General features: G+C 41.7%; 1 protein-coding gene and 1 non-coding gene across 5 annotated transcripts in view; one reads left to right on the top strand and one right to left on the bottom strand.

The window, feature by feature from the left end:
* Nucleotides 1–20,208, bottom strand: part of SLC25A13 (solute carrier family 25 member 13) — a 179,888-nt gene that overhangs the window by 18,874 nt on the left and 140,806 nt on the right. For all 4 annotated transcript variants that reach the window (XM_031454931.2, XM_031454932.2, XM_064487552.1 and 1 more), the window contains exon 14: nucleotides 9,515–9,655. In XM_031454931.2, the coding sequence (XP_031310791.2) occupies nucleotides 9,515–9,655 (141 nt within the window). The remainder of the gene's footprint in view (nucleotides 1–9,514; nucleotides 9,656–20,208) is intronic.
* TRNAP-AGG (transfer RNA proline (anticodon AGG)) lies at nucleotides 13,532–13,607 on the top strand. The gene has a single exon. It is a non-coding gene; the product is annotated as a tRNA-Pro (tRNA).

The following is a 20,208-nucleotide window of genomic DNA, read 5'->3' as shown; positions in this document are numbered from 1 at the left end:
CTTTCAATAGTTCTGGAGAATTTTCAGCCATCATTTCAACTCTTCTCCTGGTTTTCTTTTATACCTATTAAACCACTCACACTGGCCTGTCTCTCCCTCTCTCTCTGTAACTCTCTATTCTGAGTAAGTCTCTTACTTTCTAGCTCTTTCTCTCTTCAGCTGTGTTTAATCTGCTGTTAAAGCCACAATTTTGAAATGAGTTTGAAATTTCAATCACCATAAATATTTTGATCTTTTTAATTTTTGAAAACAAAAACATTCAATTTTATAGTTACAATAATTTTTAAATTTTAAATCTTTGGAGGTTGCAAATGCTGTCAGTTCTTTTTGCTGTCTCTTTTTAAACTGCCTTGTTTCCTTGTGTGCCTTGAGATTTTTGATTGTGAGCTACTCCTTTTCCTTGGAACATTATCTACGAAAATTCTTTTAACATCTGGGCTAAAGGGGAGTTCCTCTTGAGAAAACTTACGTTTGCAGCTGGAGTATGACTCCTATGTAGTTTCGTACCTGAATCACAGGAGATTTCTACACTTAACAAGCTAAGAGCAAATCTTTCATTTGGAAGAAGACTTAACCCTACTAAGTTTAAACTAATTTGCTAGATCGATCAGATCCCACCCGGGACTCTGGCTGCCATAAGATGTATCTCCGGAATTGTACAGTCAGTGAACATTTCTCAAACTGGCCAGCTTTTAAATACAGACCTTGGTCACAGTTAGAGTAGCAGAGAAATGTAAGGACAGATTAGTAGAAATATTTCTCTACCACATCTAGAAAATATATCCAGAGCACTCTGTGAGCAGTGGATTCATAGCACGGTTTTCAGTATTTTTAAATATAAAGGACAGCGCATTACACTGCAAAAGTTGAGCTGGAATAAAAAAGTGCTTTGTTGAAACTAATCCTGCAGGCATTTAGCAAAAAACAAAAACAAACAACAGCCAAACAAAACATCAACTTCATAAAAATGTTTGCCTCTAGAAAGACAGGTCACCTGCAGCATGAGGCTAGGAGACTAATGTTTTATTACTCCATACCTTTTTATATCTGAATTTTCTTCTTTCAAAATTATACTGCCTATTAAAACTAATTTTTGAAAGAACTTTATGGCACTAGAATCATATGGTGATATTCTCTCACCTCCCTTAACACCGATCACTTTGAAGCAATGACATAATATGTTAAAGAATCTTTTCTACCCGCCTTCAGCACACCCAATCCCTTTGGGCCCTGTTTAATAAAAATAGCATTTTTCATGGTGTCTCCTTTTATTTGCTATTCCAAATGTAGGTATCAATACTCTCTTTTTACAGATAATGCATCTGAAACACAGGGACAGAAAGATTAAAAAAAAAAAAAGGTTTTTTCCAGTCTGTTTTCTGTTGATGCAAACTTCTAAGAAGAATATGGACAATATTACATCACTTCCAATATTAGTCACAGCTCTCACCATGTTAGATATAAAACCTGGCCCTTTGAGATACTTCATACCCACTCCTTAACTTCTAAAATTCTGCCTTTTAATAAGACAAAATGTCCAAAACGTTTGTTTTACGGCAGCTGTTTCTGACAAAGTAATCAGAAAGGCACAGAGTTATATTCAATGAACACAAATAGCTATGACTTGGACAGCAGCGCAGCTTGCTGTCAGGGAGCGCGGCGCTCTGCATGGCAGGTGGGGTCTGTCCTGTTACTCTGGTTGAATAAGAGTTAAGGAAACGGAAGGGCCCCTTTGCCACACAATGCATAAAATAATTTCCATTTCAATAATTTAAAGAGTTGATCTAAGTCTAAGGTAATTAATGTGCTTATTTTAAAAAACAAAACAAAGCAAAATTGAGTCATTCTATCTAACATTTTAAAAGAAGTGTTGGGTACTGAAAGCAATTAGGGGGAAAAGACCACGTAACTGCCCTGGCCTAAGCTAGCACGCACCCTCCTGTTCAGCGTGGTCCTGATTACTTTCATCTCCATTTCCCTGGCTCGCTCGCCTCAATGATGACACCAAACCTGCCAACTGCTCCGCATCTAGGCTTAGCAGAGAACCCTGTCTTTAAACTTCCTTCAATTACCTATCAGGCATATGCTCTCTGTTATCTGGCTCAAGGTATCTGCCTGTGAGGATTCATGTTTCAAAGAGAGATGGCACTGAGTTTGAAATCCAGCCTCCACTTCCTTACCAGGTATACGACCTTAGAAAAATTACCTAAACTCATCAAGCCCTCCTTTCCTCAACTGTATCTTGGAGCTAAAGAGAGAATACTACCTGCATCATAGGCTGTAGTAGGGATGAAATGATGCAAAACATACACAGCGTGGGGCCGAGCACAGACGAGGCACTCGCTCAACATTAGTTCCAGTGAGCCTGCATGCAAAGTGTGTTAACACACACACACACACACACACACACACTTCTAAGCCTGGACCCTGCCTCTGTCCCCTCCTAAAGCCCTAGCACCACATCTGATCTCGCTATCTTCAGATGCCTCAGATTCTTCCCACTTTGGTGACTCTTTCTGTCTACTGACAGGCACAGTTCTCCCAACAAAATTAAGCAAAACAAAACAAAACAAAAACAATGAATTTCTCAACCTCCTCTTCCCCATGTAACATTATCTCTCAATTCCACTTTTTCTTCCAGTTGCTGAATGCTTCCCCTTTTGATTCTTTCACAGTAAAAATCTTCAGATTGAATGGTTTTTATCTGCTATTGTTTTATCATATAGGTTTCCACCTCTGCCCTTCTACTTAAATTGGTTTCCTACAGATAACTGCTGGCCTCCATCTCTAAGCTCAAAGCCCTTCTTCTTGGACTTCAGTCCCCTCGGCCCCTGCAGCACTTGACACGACTCACTTCTCCCTCGCCCCGCTTGTATCTCCTCCTCCACCCGCTCCCACAACGCTGTTCATGCCGGCTCTCCACCTGACAGCCGCCTCTCCTATTTTCTCCGCCTTACTTACTTACTTATTTCTGCCAAATGTGGTGGTTTCTGGGTTCCATCATAGGTGTCCTATCAGCTTGGGAATCTAACCCACTACTCTCAAGGCTTCACGCAATGCAGATATCCCTTAAAAGAACATCTGAAGTCCCCGCCCTTCTGACAAGGCCCTGGTCCTGCATTCAATAGGCCAGAGCGAGCAGAACACCGGACAGGGAGTCAGGAGATAGTCTCAGTCCGAGCCCTGCCCCTGCCTATCTAAGTCACCTAGCTAAATCTCCTAGGATTTCTGTGCTTCTGTTCCTCAATTATAAAGGTAACTGACACCAGAAAGAAGGCCTTTTAAGGTTTCATGCAGCTTCCCAATTATGAAATTATAAAATTTACAATATCACCATCCATCTGGATGCTCAAGTCAGAAATCCAGGAGTCACCTTTTAACCTTCCTTTACTTTTCACCATTCATCACTTCCCAAGAGTTTGTGAGAAGACTCTCAAACATCCCTTAAATATACAGCCCCTGCTCTATCCCCACCACCATGGCCCTACTTTGGGTCCTTGTCACCCCTTCCCCCTGCCCATCCCCAGCCTGCATCTTCCTACCTGGCCTCCCAGCCTTCTGTCTTGCTCTCCCACGTGGCACTCTCCACACTGAAGCGGAAATGCCCTTCCTCAAACACAAACCTGGCCGTGCCACCTGTCCTTGCCTTCTACCTTGTTAACTATGCCTCAACCTTTAACGCCATCTCCCCTTCAGAGAGCCTTCCCGGCTTTCTTGCTGTGAGTCAGCTCCATTTCCCTTAGAACTCTGTGCACGCTCTTCCGACAGCCCTTCTCGACTGCACGTGCTGCATTCCAAGGATCTGTTTACTTGGCTGACTGCCCCCACAAGATGGTAAACTCCTTATAAAACCATGTGTTGTAATTTACTTTTGCATCCTCAGTGCCCAGGGCACAGCTTGGAGGGTGAGCCTGGGAAAATGACCTGTCCCACAATCAGCTGCTTCCTCAACACTTGACTTCCCCAGTATCAAGTCTTCTTTGGTTGCCACTTGCCAACTTGCTGCCTTTCTGTGCTTTCATATCCTTGCTCATAACCTGGAAACACTTGTGCTTACCATTCATTTGCTCAACAAATATTTATCAGCTGTCTACTTTTGTGCCAGAAACTGTTTCGAGCAGCAGCGAACAAGCCAGGTCTCTGGTAGCAAAGTCCACTCCGGATAAGGGGATATCAGACGGTGACAGGTGCTCTGCAGAACAGACAGTGAGCGAGCTGGCTGCCTTGCTGAGCAGGTATCTGCTGAGCCGAGAAGGGAGAGGAAGAGCCTGCAGGCAGACTGAAAATGAGGGAATGAGCCTGGAGTACTGGAAGAAAGGAAAGGCAGCCAGTGCGGCTAGCAGGGTAGGCAGGGGTGCGTACTGGAGGGTGGAGGGGACGGAGCCAGCAGGGAAGGAGGGGTCTTGTCTAAGTGCAGTGGGGCGCTGCTGGAAGTTTTTCCACTGGAGACACAGTTTCCATAGGGCACACTAGCTTCTTACTTCCTCTGGTTTCTGCTCAAATACCATCTCCTCTGAGAGGCTTTCTCTGACAACCCTGTTAAAATGCACCCCACATCCCATCCTGCCTCGGCCCTTCCCCGTCCCCCTCACCCTGCCTCCTTTTTCTTCAAGGGTCTTAGCTCCACCTGACGTCACATGTTTGCTTCCTTGATGGCTGACTTCCACCCACCAAAGTGGGAGCAGTGACTTGGCTTTTCCCAGTGACATCCTGAATGGCCAGAACAGTGCCAGGCCCACAGCCAGTCCTCAACAGGCGTGTGTTGAGTGAATGAATTAACTGATTTACGTTTTAAACAGATCACTCTGGCTGCTGTGGGGACTATGGATCTGGGGAGTCAAGAGTCAAAATAAAGAAACCCACGAGGGGCCTTCACAGAGGTGGAGGTGAAAGGTAGGGGTGGGTGAATTAGAAGAGTGAGAACTGCCGCTCTGGCGGCTGCGCTGCCCCTCGGTGTTGGAAAATTAGCATGGCATGACATCCTCTGAGTCATGGCTAAACAACTGTTTTCTTCATTGGGGCTATGAGCTCATAAAAGCAGATACTTTAAAAAGTCGCTGAATTGAGAAATTATTCTTGTGTACTTGGATGTTACTGAGGTAAAAGCGATAAACTGATGCAACTTGACAAAATCTATGAACACTGAAAAATGCACACGCCCCTTGGCCTAACAGTTTCATTGCTAGGAATTTACTGTGTATACTCACCGAAGTATGTCAAAATACAGGCAGGGATGCTCACCCTGTCACTGCTTGTACTATCCCCAAATTAGGAACAAAAACCATCAATAGGAAACTGCTTAAAAAAAAAAAAAGTAACAAACTGTATATGGCTATTAAATGAGAAAAGAGCATTAAGATATATTGTATGCTCAGAAGGATTCTGTTTTTGTTAAAACACAGATATAACGTTGATTATATGTAAGTATATATGTATGTACAATTTATGATGGAGAAAAAGGGAGAGAGGGAGGGAGGGGGGAGAAGAATAAATATGGATTTAAATAGAAAGGTTTTCTTTTCTTTAAGATACATAAAAAGCATAAGCAGCGGTAATCCTTTAAAGAGAGAATAGAACGCTTAGGGGTAAAGAGAGAATTTTACTTTCTTACAGACATTTCTGAATGGTTTGATTTTTTTGAAACCTAAATTATTATTTTACTTTGAAAAACGAAACAATATCCCTTTGAGATAACTAGCAGAATAATCAAGAATGTATGTCATTACTTGCTTTCTGATTTTATGGACAGAAGCTCCAGTGATTCATTTACACACACAATGAATGAACACACGCACACAACATGCATGTACATGGATGAAAAACAGAGCTGGCTGTGAAGACTACGGGCACGGGAGGCTGACTGCACGCGCTGCACTACGCCATTGTCTACAAGGGACTTGAGCACCTGACCCCTGCGGGTACCAGAAGACGACCGTACTGCCAAATGCAGTGGGGCACAGCCCTTTGACTAGAAAACAGTAGACAGGGCCCATGCTCCCAGGTGGCTTTCCATGCTAGAGCCCACGTTTAATTTGTGATTACACAATCTGAAAACGATTTTCAACAAAGCTTGATGGCCCTTTGCTGTCATTACTTCACTGATCAATTTTTGTTCTCAAAAAGAGCCTTGACCTGTTTCATTGCTTCACAAGGGAGCATCTTTTAATCTATGTTAGCTGTGCTGCCATTTAATGTTAAATAAATTCTATTCCATTTTGAAGGCGTAATCTATCCTCTTATTAAAGCTCTGTTAGCTCCTAAGAAAAAGGTAACACTCGAAACTTGGTGTGTTATCTCATCTCTATGACAGAATTTATTTTACTGACCTTATACTCTAGGGGTTTAGGCAATAAAACAAAAGTTACCCAGTGAAATGCAAACACCTCATATCACATATTCTTAAGAAAAGTAGTGTATGTTGCAGATTTTAAAAAACTACCTTATATTCAAATTGCTCTTTCAAAGGCAATTAATTACCCAGCCTTTACTTCAGTCACCAACCTACTCTGGGCTGTAACAGTCTCTCTAAACATTACCAAAATGGGGGTGGGGGTTGTTTACAGAGTTCACCTGCTCTAAACTATTTCTAACCTCAGGAATGTGAAATGTTTACCACATCCACTTTTTTTTTTCAGTTGTAAATATATTTTTAAAGCCAAGTATTCTAATTACCTTTTACTGGGAAGTTACAGAATAGGTATTTTGCAAGTCAATTCAGGAGAAAAACAGAAAGCCTGATTAAGCCCAGCTAGGTGAAGTGAAACACGGCAGGTCTAAACACAGACAGAGCCTAGACTCACCCGGGCCCCCCGGGCCCTGCCTTGTCACGTCAACAAAAGCAAACAAAAGGTCCAAGGGAAGGAAGATGAAGATTACCCGTCCCAACTAACACTGGGACAGCAGTTCTCTTCTTAAAAGACTCACTCAGACAGACACGTATCAGATTTAAAAGTATTAGTCACTCAGGTTATTTGCATTTTTCTACCCAACCAAGACTAGAAAAAGGGAAAAACCTTATTACTAAAAAGCGCTATCCTGAAACAAAAACAGTAAACTACACAGCAGTGCTAAAGATGTGATCCTAAAAGGCCAGAGCTTGAACCGCACAAGTGTTCTGATCATGGAAGGTGGGGGGCAAGGTGGGTGAGCCTGGAGGAAAGACACTCACAAGAAACCAAACAGGAGGCTGGGAGATGGGATAACGCAAAGAAGGGTGCCCTGGGGAGGTGACACAGGCCAACCAGACTGAAGAGGGAGGGGAACTCTGCTGAGCCACGTCCAGCCTCACAGGTCTCAGCGAGTTCAGCGGATGACACCGAAGGTCAGCAGGAAGAAGGTGCTCCCAGCCTGGCCCTTCTCTTGCAATGCCATCAAGTCTCCAGGAGCTCAGCGTGTTAGTGACTTCACTTGGTAATTACCAATACACCAAAAGCCGTGTTTTGTAAGGCAGCACCAAGCCCTATGGAATGCCTCTGAACTAGATTAAACCACCAAGCTAGTAATTAAACTAACTTTATACGGGAAAGGTCTCTTGCTCAAACTTGAGCAATCCTGCTCATGTCAGGAAAGCAATTTTAGCACAAAAGTGGAAACAAGAAACTTCTGAGCTGCAATTTCAGTTCAGATACCACCGTTGGCACCTCTATTCTCCTACCTACAAAATCAGGAGGCCAACTACTTCCAAGGGGTGTTAAAGGGGATTAAGATTATGAAACGCTGTGAAGATGAAAAAGACTAAGTCTCAGTCTTGTATCATTTGCAGGTAGTTTAACAGTCTCTGTTTCGGTGTCAGCAAACAAGTTTTTACCATTTCATCCAGCTAGACATTTCGAGAGCAGTCGCTGCCATAGTAGCTAAGTGTTTTTTTTTACCAGACAACCCATTGAAAGACTGCCTGGCATCCTGTCAAAGTGACATGCTGCTACAGCGTGTGACAGTCTGCAAGAGCCTAAAAACTTAGAACTGAAGACGACTTTTTTTCAAACGGTGAACACGATGCCTCATGACAATATTGTTTATCTCTTACAACTGGATCACAATTTGTAAACAAAATCGCTATCATGTCACGTTACACTGCATAACCACACTGAGCATTTTAAGAGCTACTTTAAAAGTTGTGTGTTCATTCCTAAATACTACAAGATGCCTACATATTAGGCAAATTCCACCCCCTCCCAAAATTCACCCCAGAAAAGAGGGTGTCACATAATATTTGATCCTCACAAAGTCTCAGATCATGGGGTACTCTTCCAATCACTTGACCCTGAGGAGTACAGAGTTCCATCTAGGGAAAGCAGATTCGCCTGCAACAAACTCAATTATTACTAACACTGGCTGTTTACCAAGGTCAACTACAAAAATTGAGTTTAAAAAGAAAAGGGCATGAAAGTATTCCTGGGGGATCCTTTCACAAATGCTGTGCTGCATGTCAAAACAAGGCATTGAAAGTTCACTCTAAAAAGCAATATGATAAGTTGTGACATATGGGACCATTTATATCCATCCAGGATAAATTGGGAATAGAAAAAACGAAAACTCTCCTAAAGCTATGTGTCTGTGAAACAAAATTTCCAGGGACAATACTGCACACAGAATCCAAAAGTGCTTCCTCTCGCCAGACAGGAATGAAAATGAAGACAGTGCATTTTGCAAAGCCATGTGAACGGCTAATTTAAAAAATGGATTAAGTGGTGATCGAGACACTGATTCAAAATTCATATGAATAATTTGAATAAAATATTTCTTAATGTGTACATAGAAAAAAAATTAATTTTACATATGTGATTTTATATATTTATGTGTGAATAAATAAAAACTATTTTAAGGGAACATTTGATCTACCTTCCTATATCCCTAAATTGAGTTGACCATGAAATTTGTTTTTTTTTTAATCTTCTCATTGAAAAATGGTCAACACCTAATGTTGGATAAAGCCTTACAGCAGGGCAGATATGAAGCTAATTCTAGTTCATTCCATCACAACTTCTTTGGTAGAAACGTGGGAATGTGAAATTTCAAGAATTTTCTAAAACTGTGGTTTTGCAATCATTCTAAAAAACTATTTTCTGAATGATAAATGATTAAGATTCCAAATAACGATGACAAGGCACAAATACAGAGAGATGTGGAATGTGGAAATTCCTGATCTGGTATGGGCTCTACCTTCAACTGAGCTCAGCCCATCTCCTGAAAGATGGTGCTCTGCGAACCTGGCAGCTCTCCTTCATGGACAACCGTGCTGAGAATTGGGGTTTTCTATCAGTAACAGATCCAAATAAAGCTCCAGCCAGTGTTGCAGCAAAGAGCTATGCACTGAGCAGTGTTTGTGGACATCATTACATCATAGTCACACTTGATATGTTTTCTAAGGACAGTTATCTGGCAGATGGCAGGCAAGTGCCCTATGAGCTCCAGCTGAAGGTCTGCTCTAGGTACGGAAATGTAAGGACTCATTTTTACGCTGATGAGCAGTTACTAGTCTAGAACTCAAACAAATGATGAAAAGGAAAGTTACCTTGTAGATCCCAAAGAACCCCAGGTCCCTTAGGACAGACAGAGCACTGACTCGGGGACCTGTGGTGATTTCTCCAGCCACTTGCAAACGGATCTTGACAATTTCCAAAGGATTTGTGAAAATCACCTGGGAGCCTCCTGCCTAAAAAAGGAGAAAAAGAAAGGATTTAGTATAAAGCAGGGTAGTTCAGGAAGAGATGAGTGAGTCTCCTCTAAGGAGCTCAGAAGAGTCTATCCTCAGGAGACGGCAGCTTCAATCCTTGTCTCATCAAAGAAAGCAGTGATGAGCCTGAATCAAAACACAGTTACTGTCCAAGAGGCCTTGGGCCAGGCGCTGTCTCCTTCATGGGGAGACCAGAGACTTGGCCCAACATGGAGACACTTCTGTTGGCCTCATCCAAGTCCTCACACTGAAATGACAAAGGTTCCTCGAAGCACAATCAATGGCCACCACAGGACTCAAAGCCAGGCACACAAAGGCAGGAATAAAATGAAGGTCTAACAGTGTCCAAATAAAGAGACGGGAGTCTGCCTGCTAGGATAGGAGTGGGGAGGGAAGACACAGGTTCTCCCACGATGTACTTCACAATTCTGTCAGGATTTCAAAAATTGCCAGAGAATGTTCAAACTCAGATGAAAGCTATTTTTTCTTCTCTTAAAGAAATCAGATCGCTCATCAAACACCATTTTATGGACTTACCTATTATTACGTTTTATTTATGTATTACCTGTGTATAGAATTGCTCTTTTCACATAAGATAAATGTCAAAGTAGTAAAAATAAGCATTAAATCAATTATGGCCCAACTTTGAACGTGTGTTCATTCCAGCAAATGGCTGGGTGCCACACCTCCAAGATCATCTGTGGAAATCTTTAAAGTGCATGCTATAAGGGAAATTTTAAGCTAGCTATTTTGAAGCTAAGCCTATATTTATTATAAGCAATTACATTCTTTCTTACTGCCCTTCAACTTGTTATTCCTTGTCCCAAATATATTAAGTTTTCATATCACCCAATCTAAGGTTGACACAGAATGTAGTTCAGAATCTTCATTATGTAGGGACATCACCAAACCAGACCACAGACACGGGGCTGACATTTACAGGTTAGCAGATGCCATCACGGTGTCAGGCACCATTTGGGTCAATATCATACCAAACCACTCCTTGCTAGATCCAAACCTACCCACCAACGTACGTGCCCTCACAAAATGGCTTGTACTGATCAAAAACAGCTGTAAAGATGGTCTTGGAAGTATTGTTTAATGCGTGGAAATAAAAATTAGGGACAATATAAACATGCAGTGGGAAAGGATAGATTAAATGAATTCGAACATGTTCCTGCAATGAGATATTATGCGGCCAACAAGGTGGGAAACATTCAATACACACTGTGAAGTAAAAACTCTCATAAGTGGAAATGCTTGAGTTCATTTACTCTGTCTCTCCCCCTGGCTGTCCCTGACCCTCATGCAGAAGACATACACCGATGTGGTGCCTTTGAGTTGGGAGGATTACAGAAGGTTTCTTGTCTTTTCTGCTGTATTTTTAAATTTCTTCTCCACAGATCATGTGTTACTTCTATTCAAAAAACATAAGAAAACTTTTATCTAATGCACATGGCAACGTTTGCCAGAACAAAGAAAAATGTTCATCTACTAACTTTCTAAATCAAACAGTTTTCTATTTTTACCAACTTGATACCTTAGTCGAGACACATTTGTTCTTAAAAGCAGACTAGGATTTTCCCACCCTTCAAACATTAAAACTACTGAGAAGGCAGGACTTGCCTGTGTCTATACTGCTGCACAGACTCCCTCTCTGTACCTGCTTCTGCCACGTTGCACCCATCACCTCTATCTTTCCTGAATAACTCTAAGGACACAGGCCGAACAATCCTGGTAGAAAAAAATCTGGGCTGGATTCATCACAAGGCCCACAAAAGGCCCTTCCAAAGTGGGAAGGAGGGATGTGCTCCTCCGGTCCACATGGAGCCACTGCGCTCCCACTGCGCCCGGGCTCAGAACAGCCACGCCCTGCTCCCCTGCAGCTGTGACGGGCAGGACCAGCCCCTGCCTGTCTACAACTCTTGGTATTTCACGATTTGCACCCGCATCTTTCCAGGCGACCCAGAGGGAGCTGTGAAGGGTGGGCAGCAGAACAAAGAGATGAAATGGACCTGGCTTAGTAACAGTGCAAAGGGCGCAGTAAGGGCTATGTCTGTGCTTCTGGACCTGAGCTCTCATGCTGTGAAAATGAATACCAATTTAAAATTTAAAAACTGTTTTACGAGGCAGAAGTGCTGAAAAAAATTTGCTGAGTTGGAATTAGCTCAAGGCTGATTTTTAAAAGCTCAAAAGTGGGGAAGACCATGTCTCCCAAGGGTAGGATGGAAAGCAGTCAGCGTACACGTACATGTGTTTCTTGAAGAAAGAACAAGGATGTAACACACACTCACCAAGTACTGCCAAGAGCAACTCAGGGGGCATCTGAGCATCACACATGAAGACTGAACCTCATTCACTATTGATCAAACCACCACCTCACTTGTTATGAGGATCAATAGATGGTGCACGTACCGCAGCGAGCACAGTGCTCAGGACACAGCAGTGACACCAAACACTTCAGTTTCCTTCCCTCTAGCTGCTGAGCTCATGGTTCTCCCCCTTGGTGGCATGTTACAATTGCTTGTAGAGCTTTAAGAAAGTAGTGACGTTCAGACCCTACTCCTGACTAATCAGAGTCTCTACATCTGCCCCTTCCTATGTGATTAAAATGTGCAGTGACAGCTGAGAATCACCTCAGTTTACTACATCATCTTTAGGCTGCCCTTCAAATCTGAGAGGCTGCTTAAAGGGCTGAAAGCTGTGATTTCTAATTCCAGTTTTCCACATTCTTTCACAGAGTAATGTTTGTTTTATATCTGATCTCATAGCAATCTTTTTATACCTATGCAAGTGGTAACAACATTAGAGGGTACGATTCATAGGCATAGAACTGCTATCTTATTCATTACCTTATATCTTAACTAATACCCATAAAAGTTAATATTATACAAAATAAAATAAGAACTTACACTCAGCTCCCCTGACTCCAAGCTAAGTGATGGATACGAATTCTTTTCGCACAGCACAGTGAAGTCTAACCACTAAGGATGATGCAAAAGTTCCCTTCGGAGAGCTGCAGGGAACAGAGGCAGCAGAAAGAAAGAGGGTAGTGATACAAGAGAAAAAATAGCAATGTAATTGTTACCTCTGGTGGGCTCAAAAAGAAGCAACCTACAGACTCAAAGTGGCACACTGCAGAGGTGCTGAAGATGAATCGGTCCTTTGGAGCCCAGCTGGAAGGAAACGAGAGACTCCGAGGCACCAACAGAAGATGCTTATCATCAGATGCAGGGTGTCTGGGCACCACCACGACTTGATCACTGAGCAGCGCACTACAGCTGCTCTCCTGCCGCCCAGTCTATCACCCATTCGCAGCACTTCACCCACGTCCCTCCCCTGCAGAGATCAAAGAGAGCCGAACGGCAGACAGCGGACAGGAGCGCCTATTGTACATGATGTCTCTGTGTCCCTCATCACTTGCAGGCTCTGGCTGTGTGAAGATATTCTTTTTTGTATGTGTGCAATTTTGTCACAAATCATTTCTCTGTGACTTTCTGGAGTCTGTGGCAAGCAGGACAGGTGATGATTTTCCACCCTAGCACTGGCTCCATGTGGCATGTTATATTTGCCGTGGGGACACTGACTTCTCTTCAGCTCTCTCGTACAGTCCTTGTGACTCAAATCTTAGTCACTACCCAGTATCTGGATCCAACTAAGGAGAAACAGGTACCTACTCATTTATGCTACTTGATCCTTCATTCATATATTGATTCACCGAATATTTATAAGCAATTGTGTTCCAAGTTTGTCCTAGGAGCTGCAAGGACACAAGATGAGTGAAAAAGCATTCCTGTTCTCATGGAGTTGGAAACAGGAGTAGAGGTGATAAGTATTCTTCAAAAATCCATTATAGGAGAAAAGTATAGCTCAGTGGTAGAGTGTGTGCTTAGGATGCACGAGGTCCTGGGTTCAATCCCCAGTAACTCCATTAAAAATAAACAAATAAACCTAATTACCTCCTCCCTCAAAAAAAATTATTTTAAACAGAATGCATTATAGCTATTAGGGCATTGCTTCGCATATATTATATATCTTCAGTTCTACTTCAGTATTTTCCAGTTTTTCAAAGGAAACTGACACATAGAAAGATTATAGCAACTGTTACAGGCTGAATTGTACTGCACCAAAATTCATATATTGATGTCTTAGCCCTCAGCACCTCAGAATGTGAATGTATTTGACAGGGCCTTTTAAGAGGTAACTAATATAAAATGGAAGAAAAAGAACGAAGCTGGAGGAATAACCCTCCCAGACTTCAGACAATACCACAGAGCTACAGTCATCAAAGTAGCGTGGTACTGGCATAAAAACAGACATATGGACCAATGGAACAGAATAGAGAGCCCAGAAATAAACTCACAGACCTATGGTCAATTAATTTTTGACAAAGGAGGCAAGAATATACAATGGAGAAAAGACAGTCTCTTTAGCAAGTGGTGTTGGGAAAACTGGACAGCAGCATATAAATCAATGAAGTTAGAACACTCCCTCACTCCATAAACAAAAAATAAACTCAAAATGGCTTAAAAACTTAAACATACAACAAGACACTATAAATCTCCTTGAAGAAAACAGGCAAAACATTCTCTAACATAAATTTCAGCAATGCTCTCCTAGGGCAGTCTACCCAGGCAATAGAAATAAAAGCAGAAATAAACAAATGGGACCTAATTGAACTTATAAGCTTTTGCACAGCAAAAGAAACCAAAAACAAAACAGAAAGACAACCTACGGAATGAAAGAAAATGTTTGCAAAAGATGAGACTGACAAGGGCTTAATTTCCAGAATATACAAACAGCTCATACAACTCAGTAACAAAAAAACAAACAACCCAATCAAAAAATGGACAGAAGGCCTAAACAAGCAATTCTCCAGTGAAGACATACAAATGGCCAAAGACACATGAAAAAATGCTCATTATCACTAATTATCAGAGAAATGCAAATCAAAACTACAATGAGGTATCACCTCACACCAGTCAGAATGGCCATCATTGGAAAATCCACAAACAATAAATGCTGGAGAGGGTGTGGAGGAAAGGGAACCCTCCTACACTGCTGGTAGGAATGTAGTTTGGTGCAGCCGTTATGGAAAACAGTATGGAGATTCCTCAAAAGACTAAAAATAGACTTACCATATGATCCAGCAACCCCACTCCAAGGCATATATCCAGAGGAAACCTTAATTCAAAAAGATATATGCCCCTCAATGTTCAGAGCAGCACTATTTACAATATCAAGACATAGAAACAACCTAAATGTCCAACAACAGATGACTGGATAAAGAAGTTGTGATCTATTTTTACAGTGGAATACTACTCAATGATAGAATAAAATAATGCCATCTGCAGTAACATGGATGGACCTAGAGATTATCATTCTAAGTGAAGTAAGCCAGAAAGAGACAGAAAAACACCATATATCACTCATATCTGGAATCTGAAAAAAAAAAGACACTGAATTCATCTACAAAATAGAAACCTACTAGCAGACATAGTAAACAATCTTATGGTTACCAGAGAAACGGGGTGGGAAGGGACAAATTTGGGAATTTGAGGTTTACAAATGTTGCCACTATATATAAAAATAAATTTTTAAAAAAGTTTCTTCTGTATAGCACAGGGAACTATGTTCAATATCTTGAAATAACCTTCAATGGAAAAGAATATGAAAATGAATATATGTATGTATAGAGCAGGATGTTGTGCTTGTACACCAGAAACTGACACACTGTTAACAGACTGTGCTTCAACAAAGATAAAATAAAATAAAATAAAATAAAATAAAATAAAATAAAATAAAATAAAATAAAATAAATAAAATAAAATAAAATAAAATAAAATCACATGAGTAGGCCCTAATCCAATGTGCCTGCTACCCTTATAATAAGAGGAAATCAAGATACAGACACACACACACACATATAGAGAGACAAAGAGAGGAAAAAAAGACTATGCAAGGACAGAGTACGAGGTGACTGCCTTCAAGCCAAGAAAAAGTGGCCACAGAAGAAACCACCCCTGTTGATGCCTTGATCTTGGACTTCCAGCCTCCAGAAATGTGAAAAGAAAACTTTATGCTGTTTACATCACTCAGTCTGTGGTACTGTCACGGCAGTTCTAGCAGACTAACACAGCAATTTATCCTGAGGGGTCACACAACCAGCAAGCAGAGGGAAGGATTTTCTGAGTCCAATAAATATATTCCTTATGAACACAAGAAATGGCACAGAAGAAAAGACAAATCTGTGATAAGAGCTGAGGTCCAGACACACTATCATGGCAGCTCAAAGGAGGGAAAGGTTTCCACTGGCTTGGATTATCTGGAGAGGTGGTAAGGCACACTGAAAGATAACACACTAACCGGTGACTGCAGTGCAGTTAGGATTCAGGTGATCCAGGCAGAGGATAACACTGTGACGAGAGCCTGCACACTCAGACGGTAAACAGACTCAGTACACCTATCTAATGAAATTTTAGTAAGGCTGATAATTATGATGAGATCAACATTATCATCCCATGGCATTTAGTGAGCACTTACTAGGTACCAGGCACTGGGCTAAGAGCTTTGTAAGAACTGTCTTTTGGTCCTCATAACCTCATGAGGTAGATAATAATATCACTCTGGTTTTATAAGTGAGCAAACCAAGGTTGAAAGGAGGTTATGTGACTTTCCTGAGGTCACACCACTAGGAAGGTGGAGCCTGGATTCAAAGCTAGACCTGCTGGATGCCTGAGCCTGAGCATTTATTTCCACAACTTAGCACAGTAACACGGAAGAATCACTGGGCTGTTCGCTTTTTTCCCCTTTGTTTCTTTTTCGTTTTTTAATTGAAGCACAAGGGATAACGGCCAACACACACAGAAGGAAGATGTGGCAACAATCCACACTAAAAACAGACCTCGCAAAAAAGTCGTTAGAGGCGCACAGTCTACACAGGAAGGCATCCTCTTTAAAAAACAAACAAAAAAAACTAGCCCTTCAACACCACAGTAGATAACTGATACTCCATAATCCATAGTGCTGGAGAGAGAGAAGTAAAATGAAGAAGCAGAGGAACTACTCCTAATTAAAAGAACAAGAGAAGTCCCCTGAAAGTACTTCAATGAAATAGACCTCGACAGTCCACTAGACCATGATTTCAAAGAGGGGGTGATAAAAGCACTGAAGGAAATAAGAGAGACTATGAACAGAGACAGAATACTTTAAGAAGGAAATAGAAACTATAAAGAGGAGCCAATTAAAAATAGAAAACTTAATGGCTGAGATAAAAGTCGAGATAAAGGCAGTCAGAAGCAGACAAGACAATGCAGAGGAACGAATAAGTGACTTAGAAGACAGGACAACAGAAGTTACCCAATCAGAACAGCAGACAGAAAAGCAAGTAAAAACCAATGAAAGCAATATAAGGGATCTATGGGATAATACAAAGCATGTCAACCTAGGCATAATAGGGGTCCCAGAAGGAGAAGAGCAAAGGGGATTGAAAAGGTATTTGAAGAAATTATGACTGAAAACTTCCTAAACCTATAAAAGGAATCAGATATCCAAATGCAGGAAGCACAGAGGGTCCTCAACAAGAACCCAAACAGACCCACACCAAGACATATTATAATTAAGATGGTCAAAGTTAAAGATAAAGAAATGATTCTAAAAGCAGCATGAGAAAAACAAAGAGTGAGTTACAAGGGAACCCCCATAAGACTTTCAGGTGATTTCTCAACACAAACACTGTAGGCCAGAAGGGAGTGGCAAGATAGATTCAAAGTTCTGAATGAGAAAAAGCTGCAACCTAAGATACTCTATCCGGCAAGACCATCCTTTAGAGCAGAAGGAGAGAGAAAGAATTTCACAAACAAGTGAAAACTTGAAGAATTCAGTAATACTAAATCTATGCTAAAAGAAATATCGAAAGGTCTCCTCTAAACAGAAAAGCAGCAGGATGCTATAGAAAGGAGAAAACCATAATTGGAAATGTAACTAAAATGAGTTGCAAGAGAATAAACATGAAGATGTAAAACGGGCTGTTTGCTTTTGACAGGTTGGGAAAGGGCATGAAAGGGGATGACCTGGGCCAAATCCTGGAAGGCCTACAATGCCACTCTCGGGGATGGGACTGACTTCTGGAGACGGCGTGCTGGTGTGCACCTGCAGTGGGAGGAGAGCTGGTCAGTAAAGTTTACGAGCCGGAGAGCACTGTGACTGGTATCGATGTCTCAGAGAGATGACTGGGCGGCAGAGAGGAGGGAGGAGGGAGAAGCCTGACACAAGGGAAACATTTGGGGTTTTAGCTGACTAGGTGAGAGAGAAAAAAAGGCCACAATTAGAACACTTCCATTGGTAATGAGATAGGCGGTGGGTGGATGCAACAGAGTAAGGGATGCAAGAGAGCTCAACAGGGCTTGGATGCTGAATGCAGGACAAAAACAGTGAGAAGGGGCCAAGAGAGACCCAAGTTTCTTCATCTATGTACCAGGGGGAACAAAGGGACCTACAGAGATGACACATCGAGAAGGCAGTACAAGGGCGAGTGGGGAGGTAAGGACGGAGACACAGATGAGGGTGTTACCTCACATATGTGTTAACTGAAGGTGGGAGCATATAATGGGGTGGGAGGAAGATTAAACACCTACAGCAGAGGCCTAAGAAGTGACGAGAAGCCTCTGCTCTACATCGCAGTGCACAGTGATTCCGGCACAGAAGTCAGAAAGGGGCTTCCCAAGGGGAGACGGCCAGCAGTGGATGGCTGCTGACACGGGGGGCAACGTCGAGCACACGGGCGATCTGTGATTGGAGACAGGGTGCCAAGGAATTAAGAGTTCCTGTAACCTACATTTTTCAAGGGAAGGGAAAGAGAGAGAATGACAGTCATTGATAGAGGCAAGTGAGGTAGAAGGAAAATTTATTTAGGGAATGAAGGAGAAAAGAACTAGGGGACAGTGAAAAGCAGCAGAACTGGGGATGATTACGCTTAAGCAAAGCAGCACAAGTTCTGAGCTGAGGAGGAGGAGAGGAGGGTAGTTTTGTGAAGCCTGCAGATCGGCTTTTAATGACACTATATATAGAGCTGCAGGATGATTCTGTTTCAGAGCAAAAACTCACAATTACTAGTTGTCCTTACTATTTGCTTCAAAGATGAAGAAAACAGAATCAAGTGGATCAGGATTTGGCATGAGGAGACAGGACTAAAGTTCTGAGGCATAAGCCCAGTCAACAACAAAAGGGCCATCAGAAGCAACAGTAAGGTTATATTCTGGGGTTCCAGGAGAAGTTATGGCAAAAGTAGTCCAATCTGCAACACAAGACAAGACTGAAGTAGCTAATGACCAGTGCAACTACTCATGCATTCCGTCCCTGAACTCAAAACAGACTGGAAGATGCAACAGGCAGCCAACGCTTAAACCCCCAACCCCAACTCCAGGGCTGTTTCTCTGGGCTCAGGGCCTTTTCTCTGCACCCCCAACCCCAACTCCAACCCCGGGAAACCCAGAGCCCCGGGCGGCTCCACAGCAGTTCTCTCTGAGAGCTGCCCCATCGCACAGGGCTGCAGGTGGGAAGTGATGCAGTTCGGCGCCATGTGGATTCTTACCCAGGCTGTTACCAGGTACTGAACGAGAATATTCTTTCCCCTACTTATATTTGTATTGAGTATTAGCATTACTGTGACAAAAAATTTTGCAGCATTATTTAAAAACAGAAACCTGACAATCGAAAACATTGTTTATCTTCAGAGGAGAAACATGGAACTGCTACACCAAAAAAAACTGACACAGCATTTTTTTTTAACAAGTGGCATTAGCAAGAAATAACCTAACATGAAATGTATAGGACTGAAATGAAGAAAAATACTTTTTATAAAATGGGCATAAAGGATTTGAAAACTAGAGAAATAAATATCGTTCCTAAACTGGGAAACTCAATTTTATAAGGATGTCAATTTGCCTGTAAAACAACTTAAAACGCAAATGTAAAAATGCAATTTTTTAAATAAATGAATGTAACAATGTTATAAAGGTGTCGATTTTTCCATAAACTAACTTAACATTTAAAGCAATCCTCCACAATAAAATCTCCACCAGGTTTCCTGAAGATGTTTGAAGACAGGAATATTCGGAACAAAATGTCAGGGGGGGAATCCTGGGCCACGTTAACACATTTTATGGTGTCAGTATTGTTAAAATTAGTCAAGACTAGATAAATGAAAAGATCCAGATATGTAAATGCTTCAGAGACACGAAAGTACATCAAGAAATATGGGTGAGAGCTTTTTCCTCATGTAAAGTACAACTGATTTTCATCAAATGCATCAAATTTTTCTTTGTAGATTAGTCAATAAATCATGAGGAAGCCAACAGGAGGTAAAACCCCTCTATCATGCCAAATGTGAATCCTTGAGGAATATTTCAGACTCAGAAATGTATAACTAGTGACTTATTTTCAATTTTATTCAAATGGGCTTACAAAATAAGTACACTGGTGTTGGTTTTATCTAAATATAACACAGTGGCTCAGGATAGGAGCAACTGAAT

The sequence above is a fragment of the Camelus dromedarius genome, chromosome 7 (assembly GCF_036321535.1).
Source record: "Camelus dromedarius isolate mCamDro1 chromosome 7, mCamDro1.pat, whole genome shotgun sequence".
Classification (NCBI taxonomy): domain Eukaryota; kingdom Metazoa; phylum Chordata; class Mammalia; order Artiodactyla; family Camelidae; genus Camelus; species Camelus dromedarius.
Note: the sequence above shows the minus strand (reverse complement) of the source record. Positions and strands in the feature narration are given on the sequence as shown.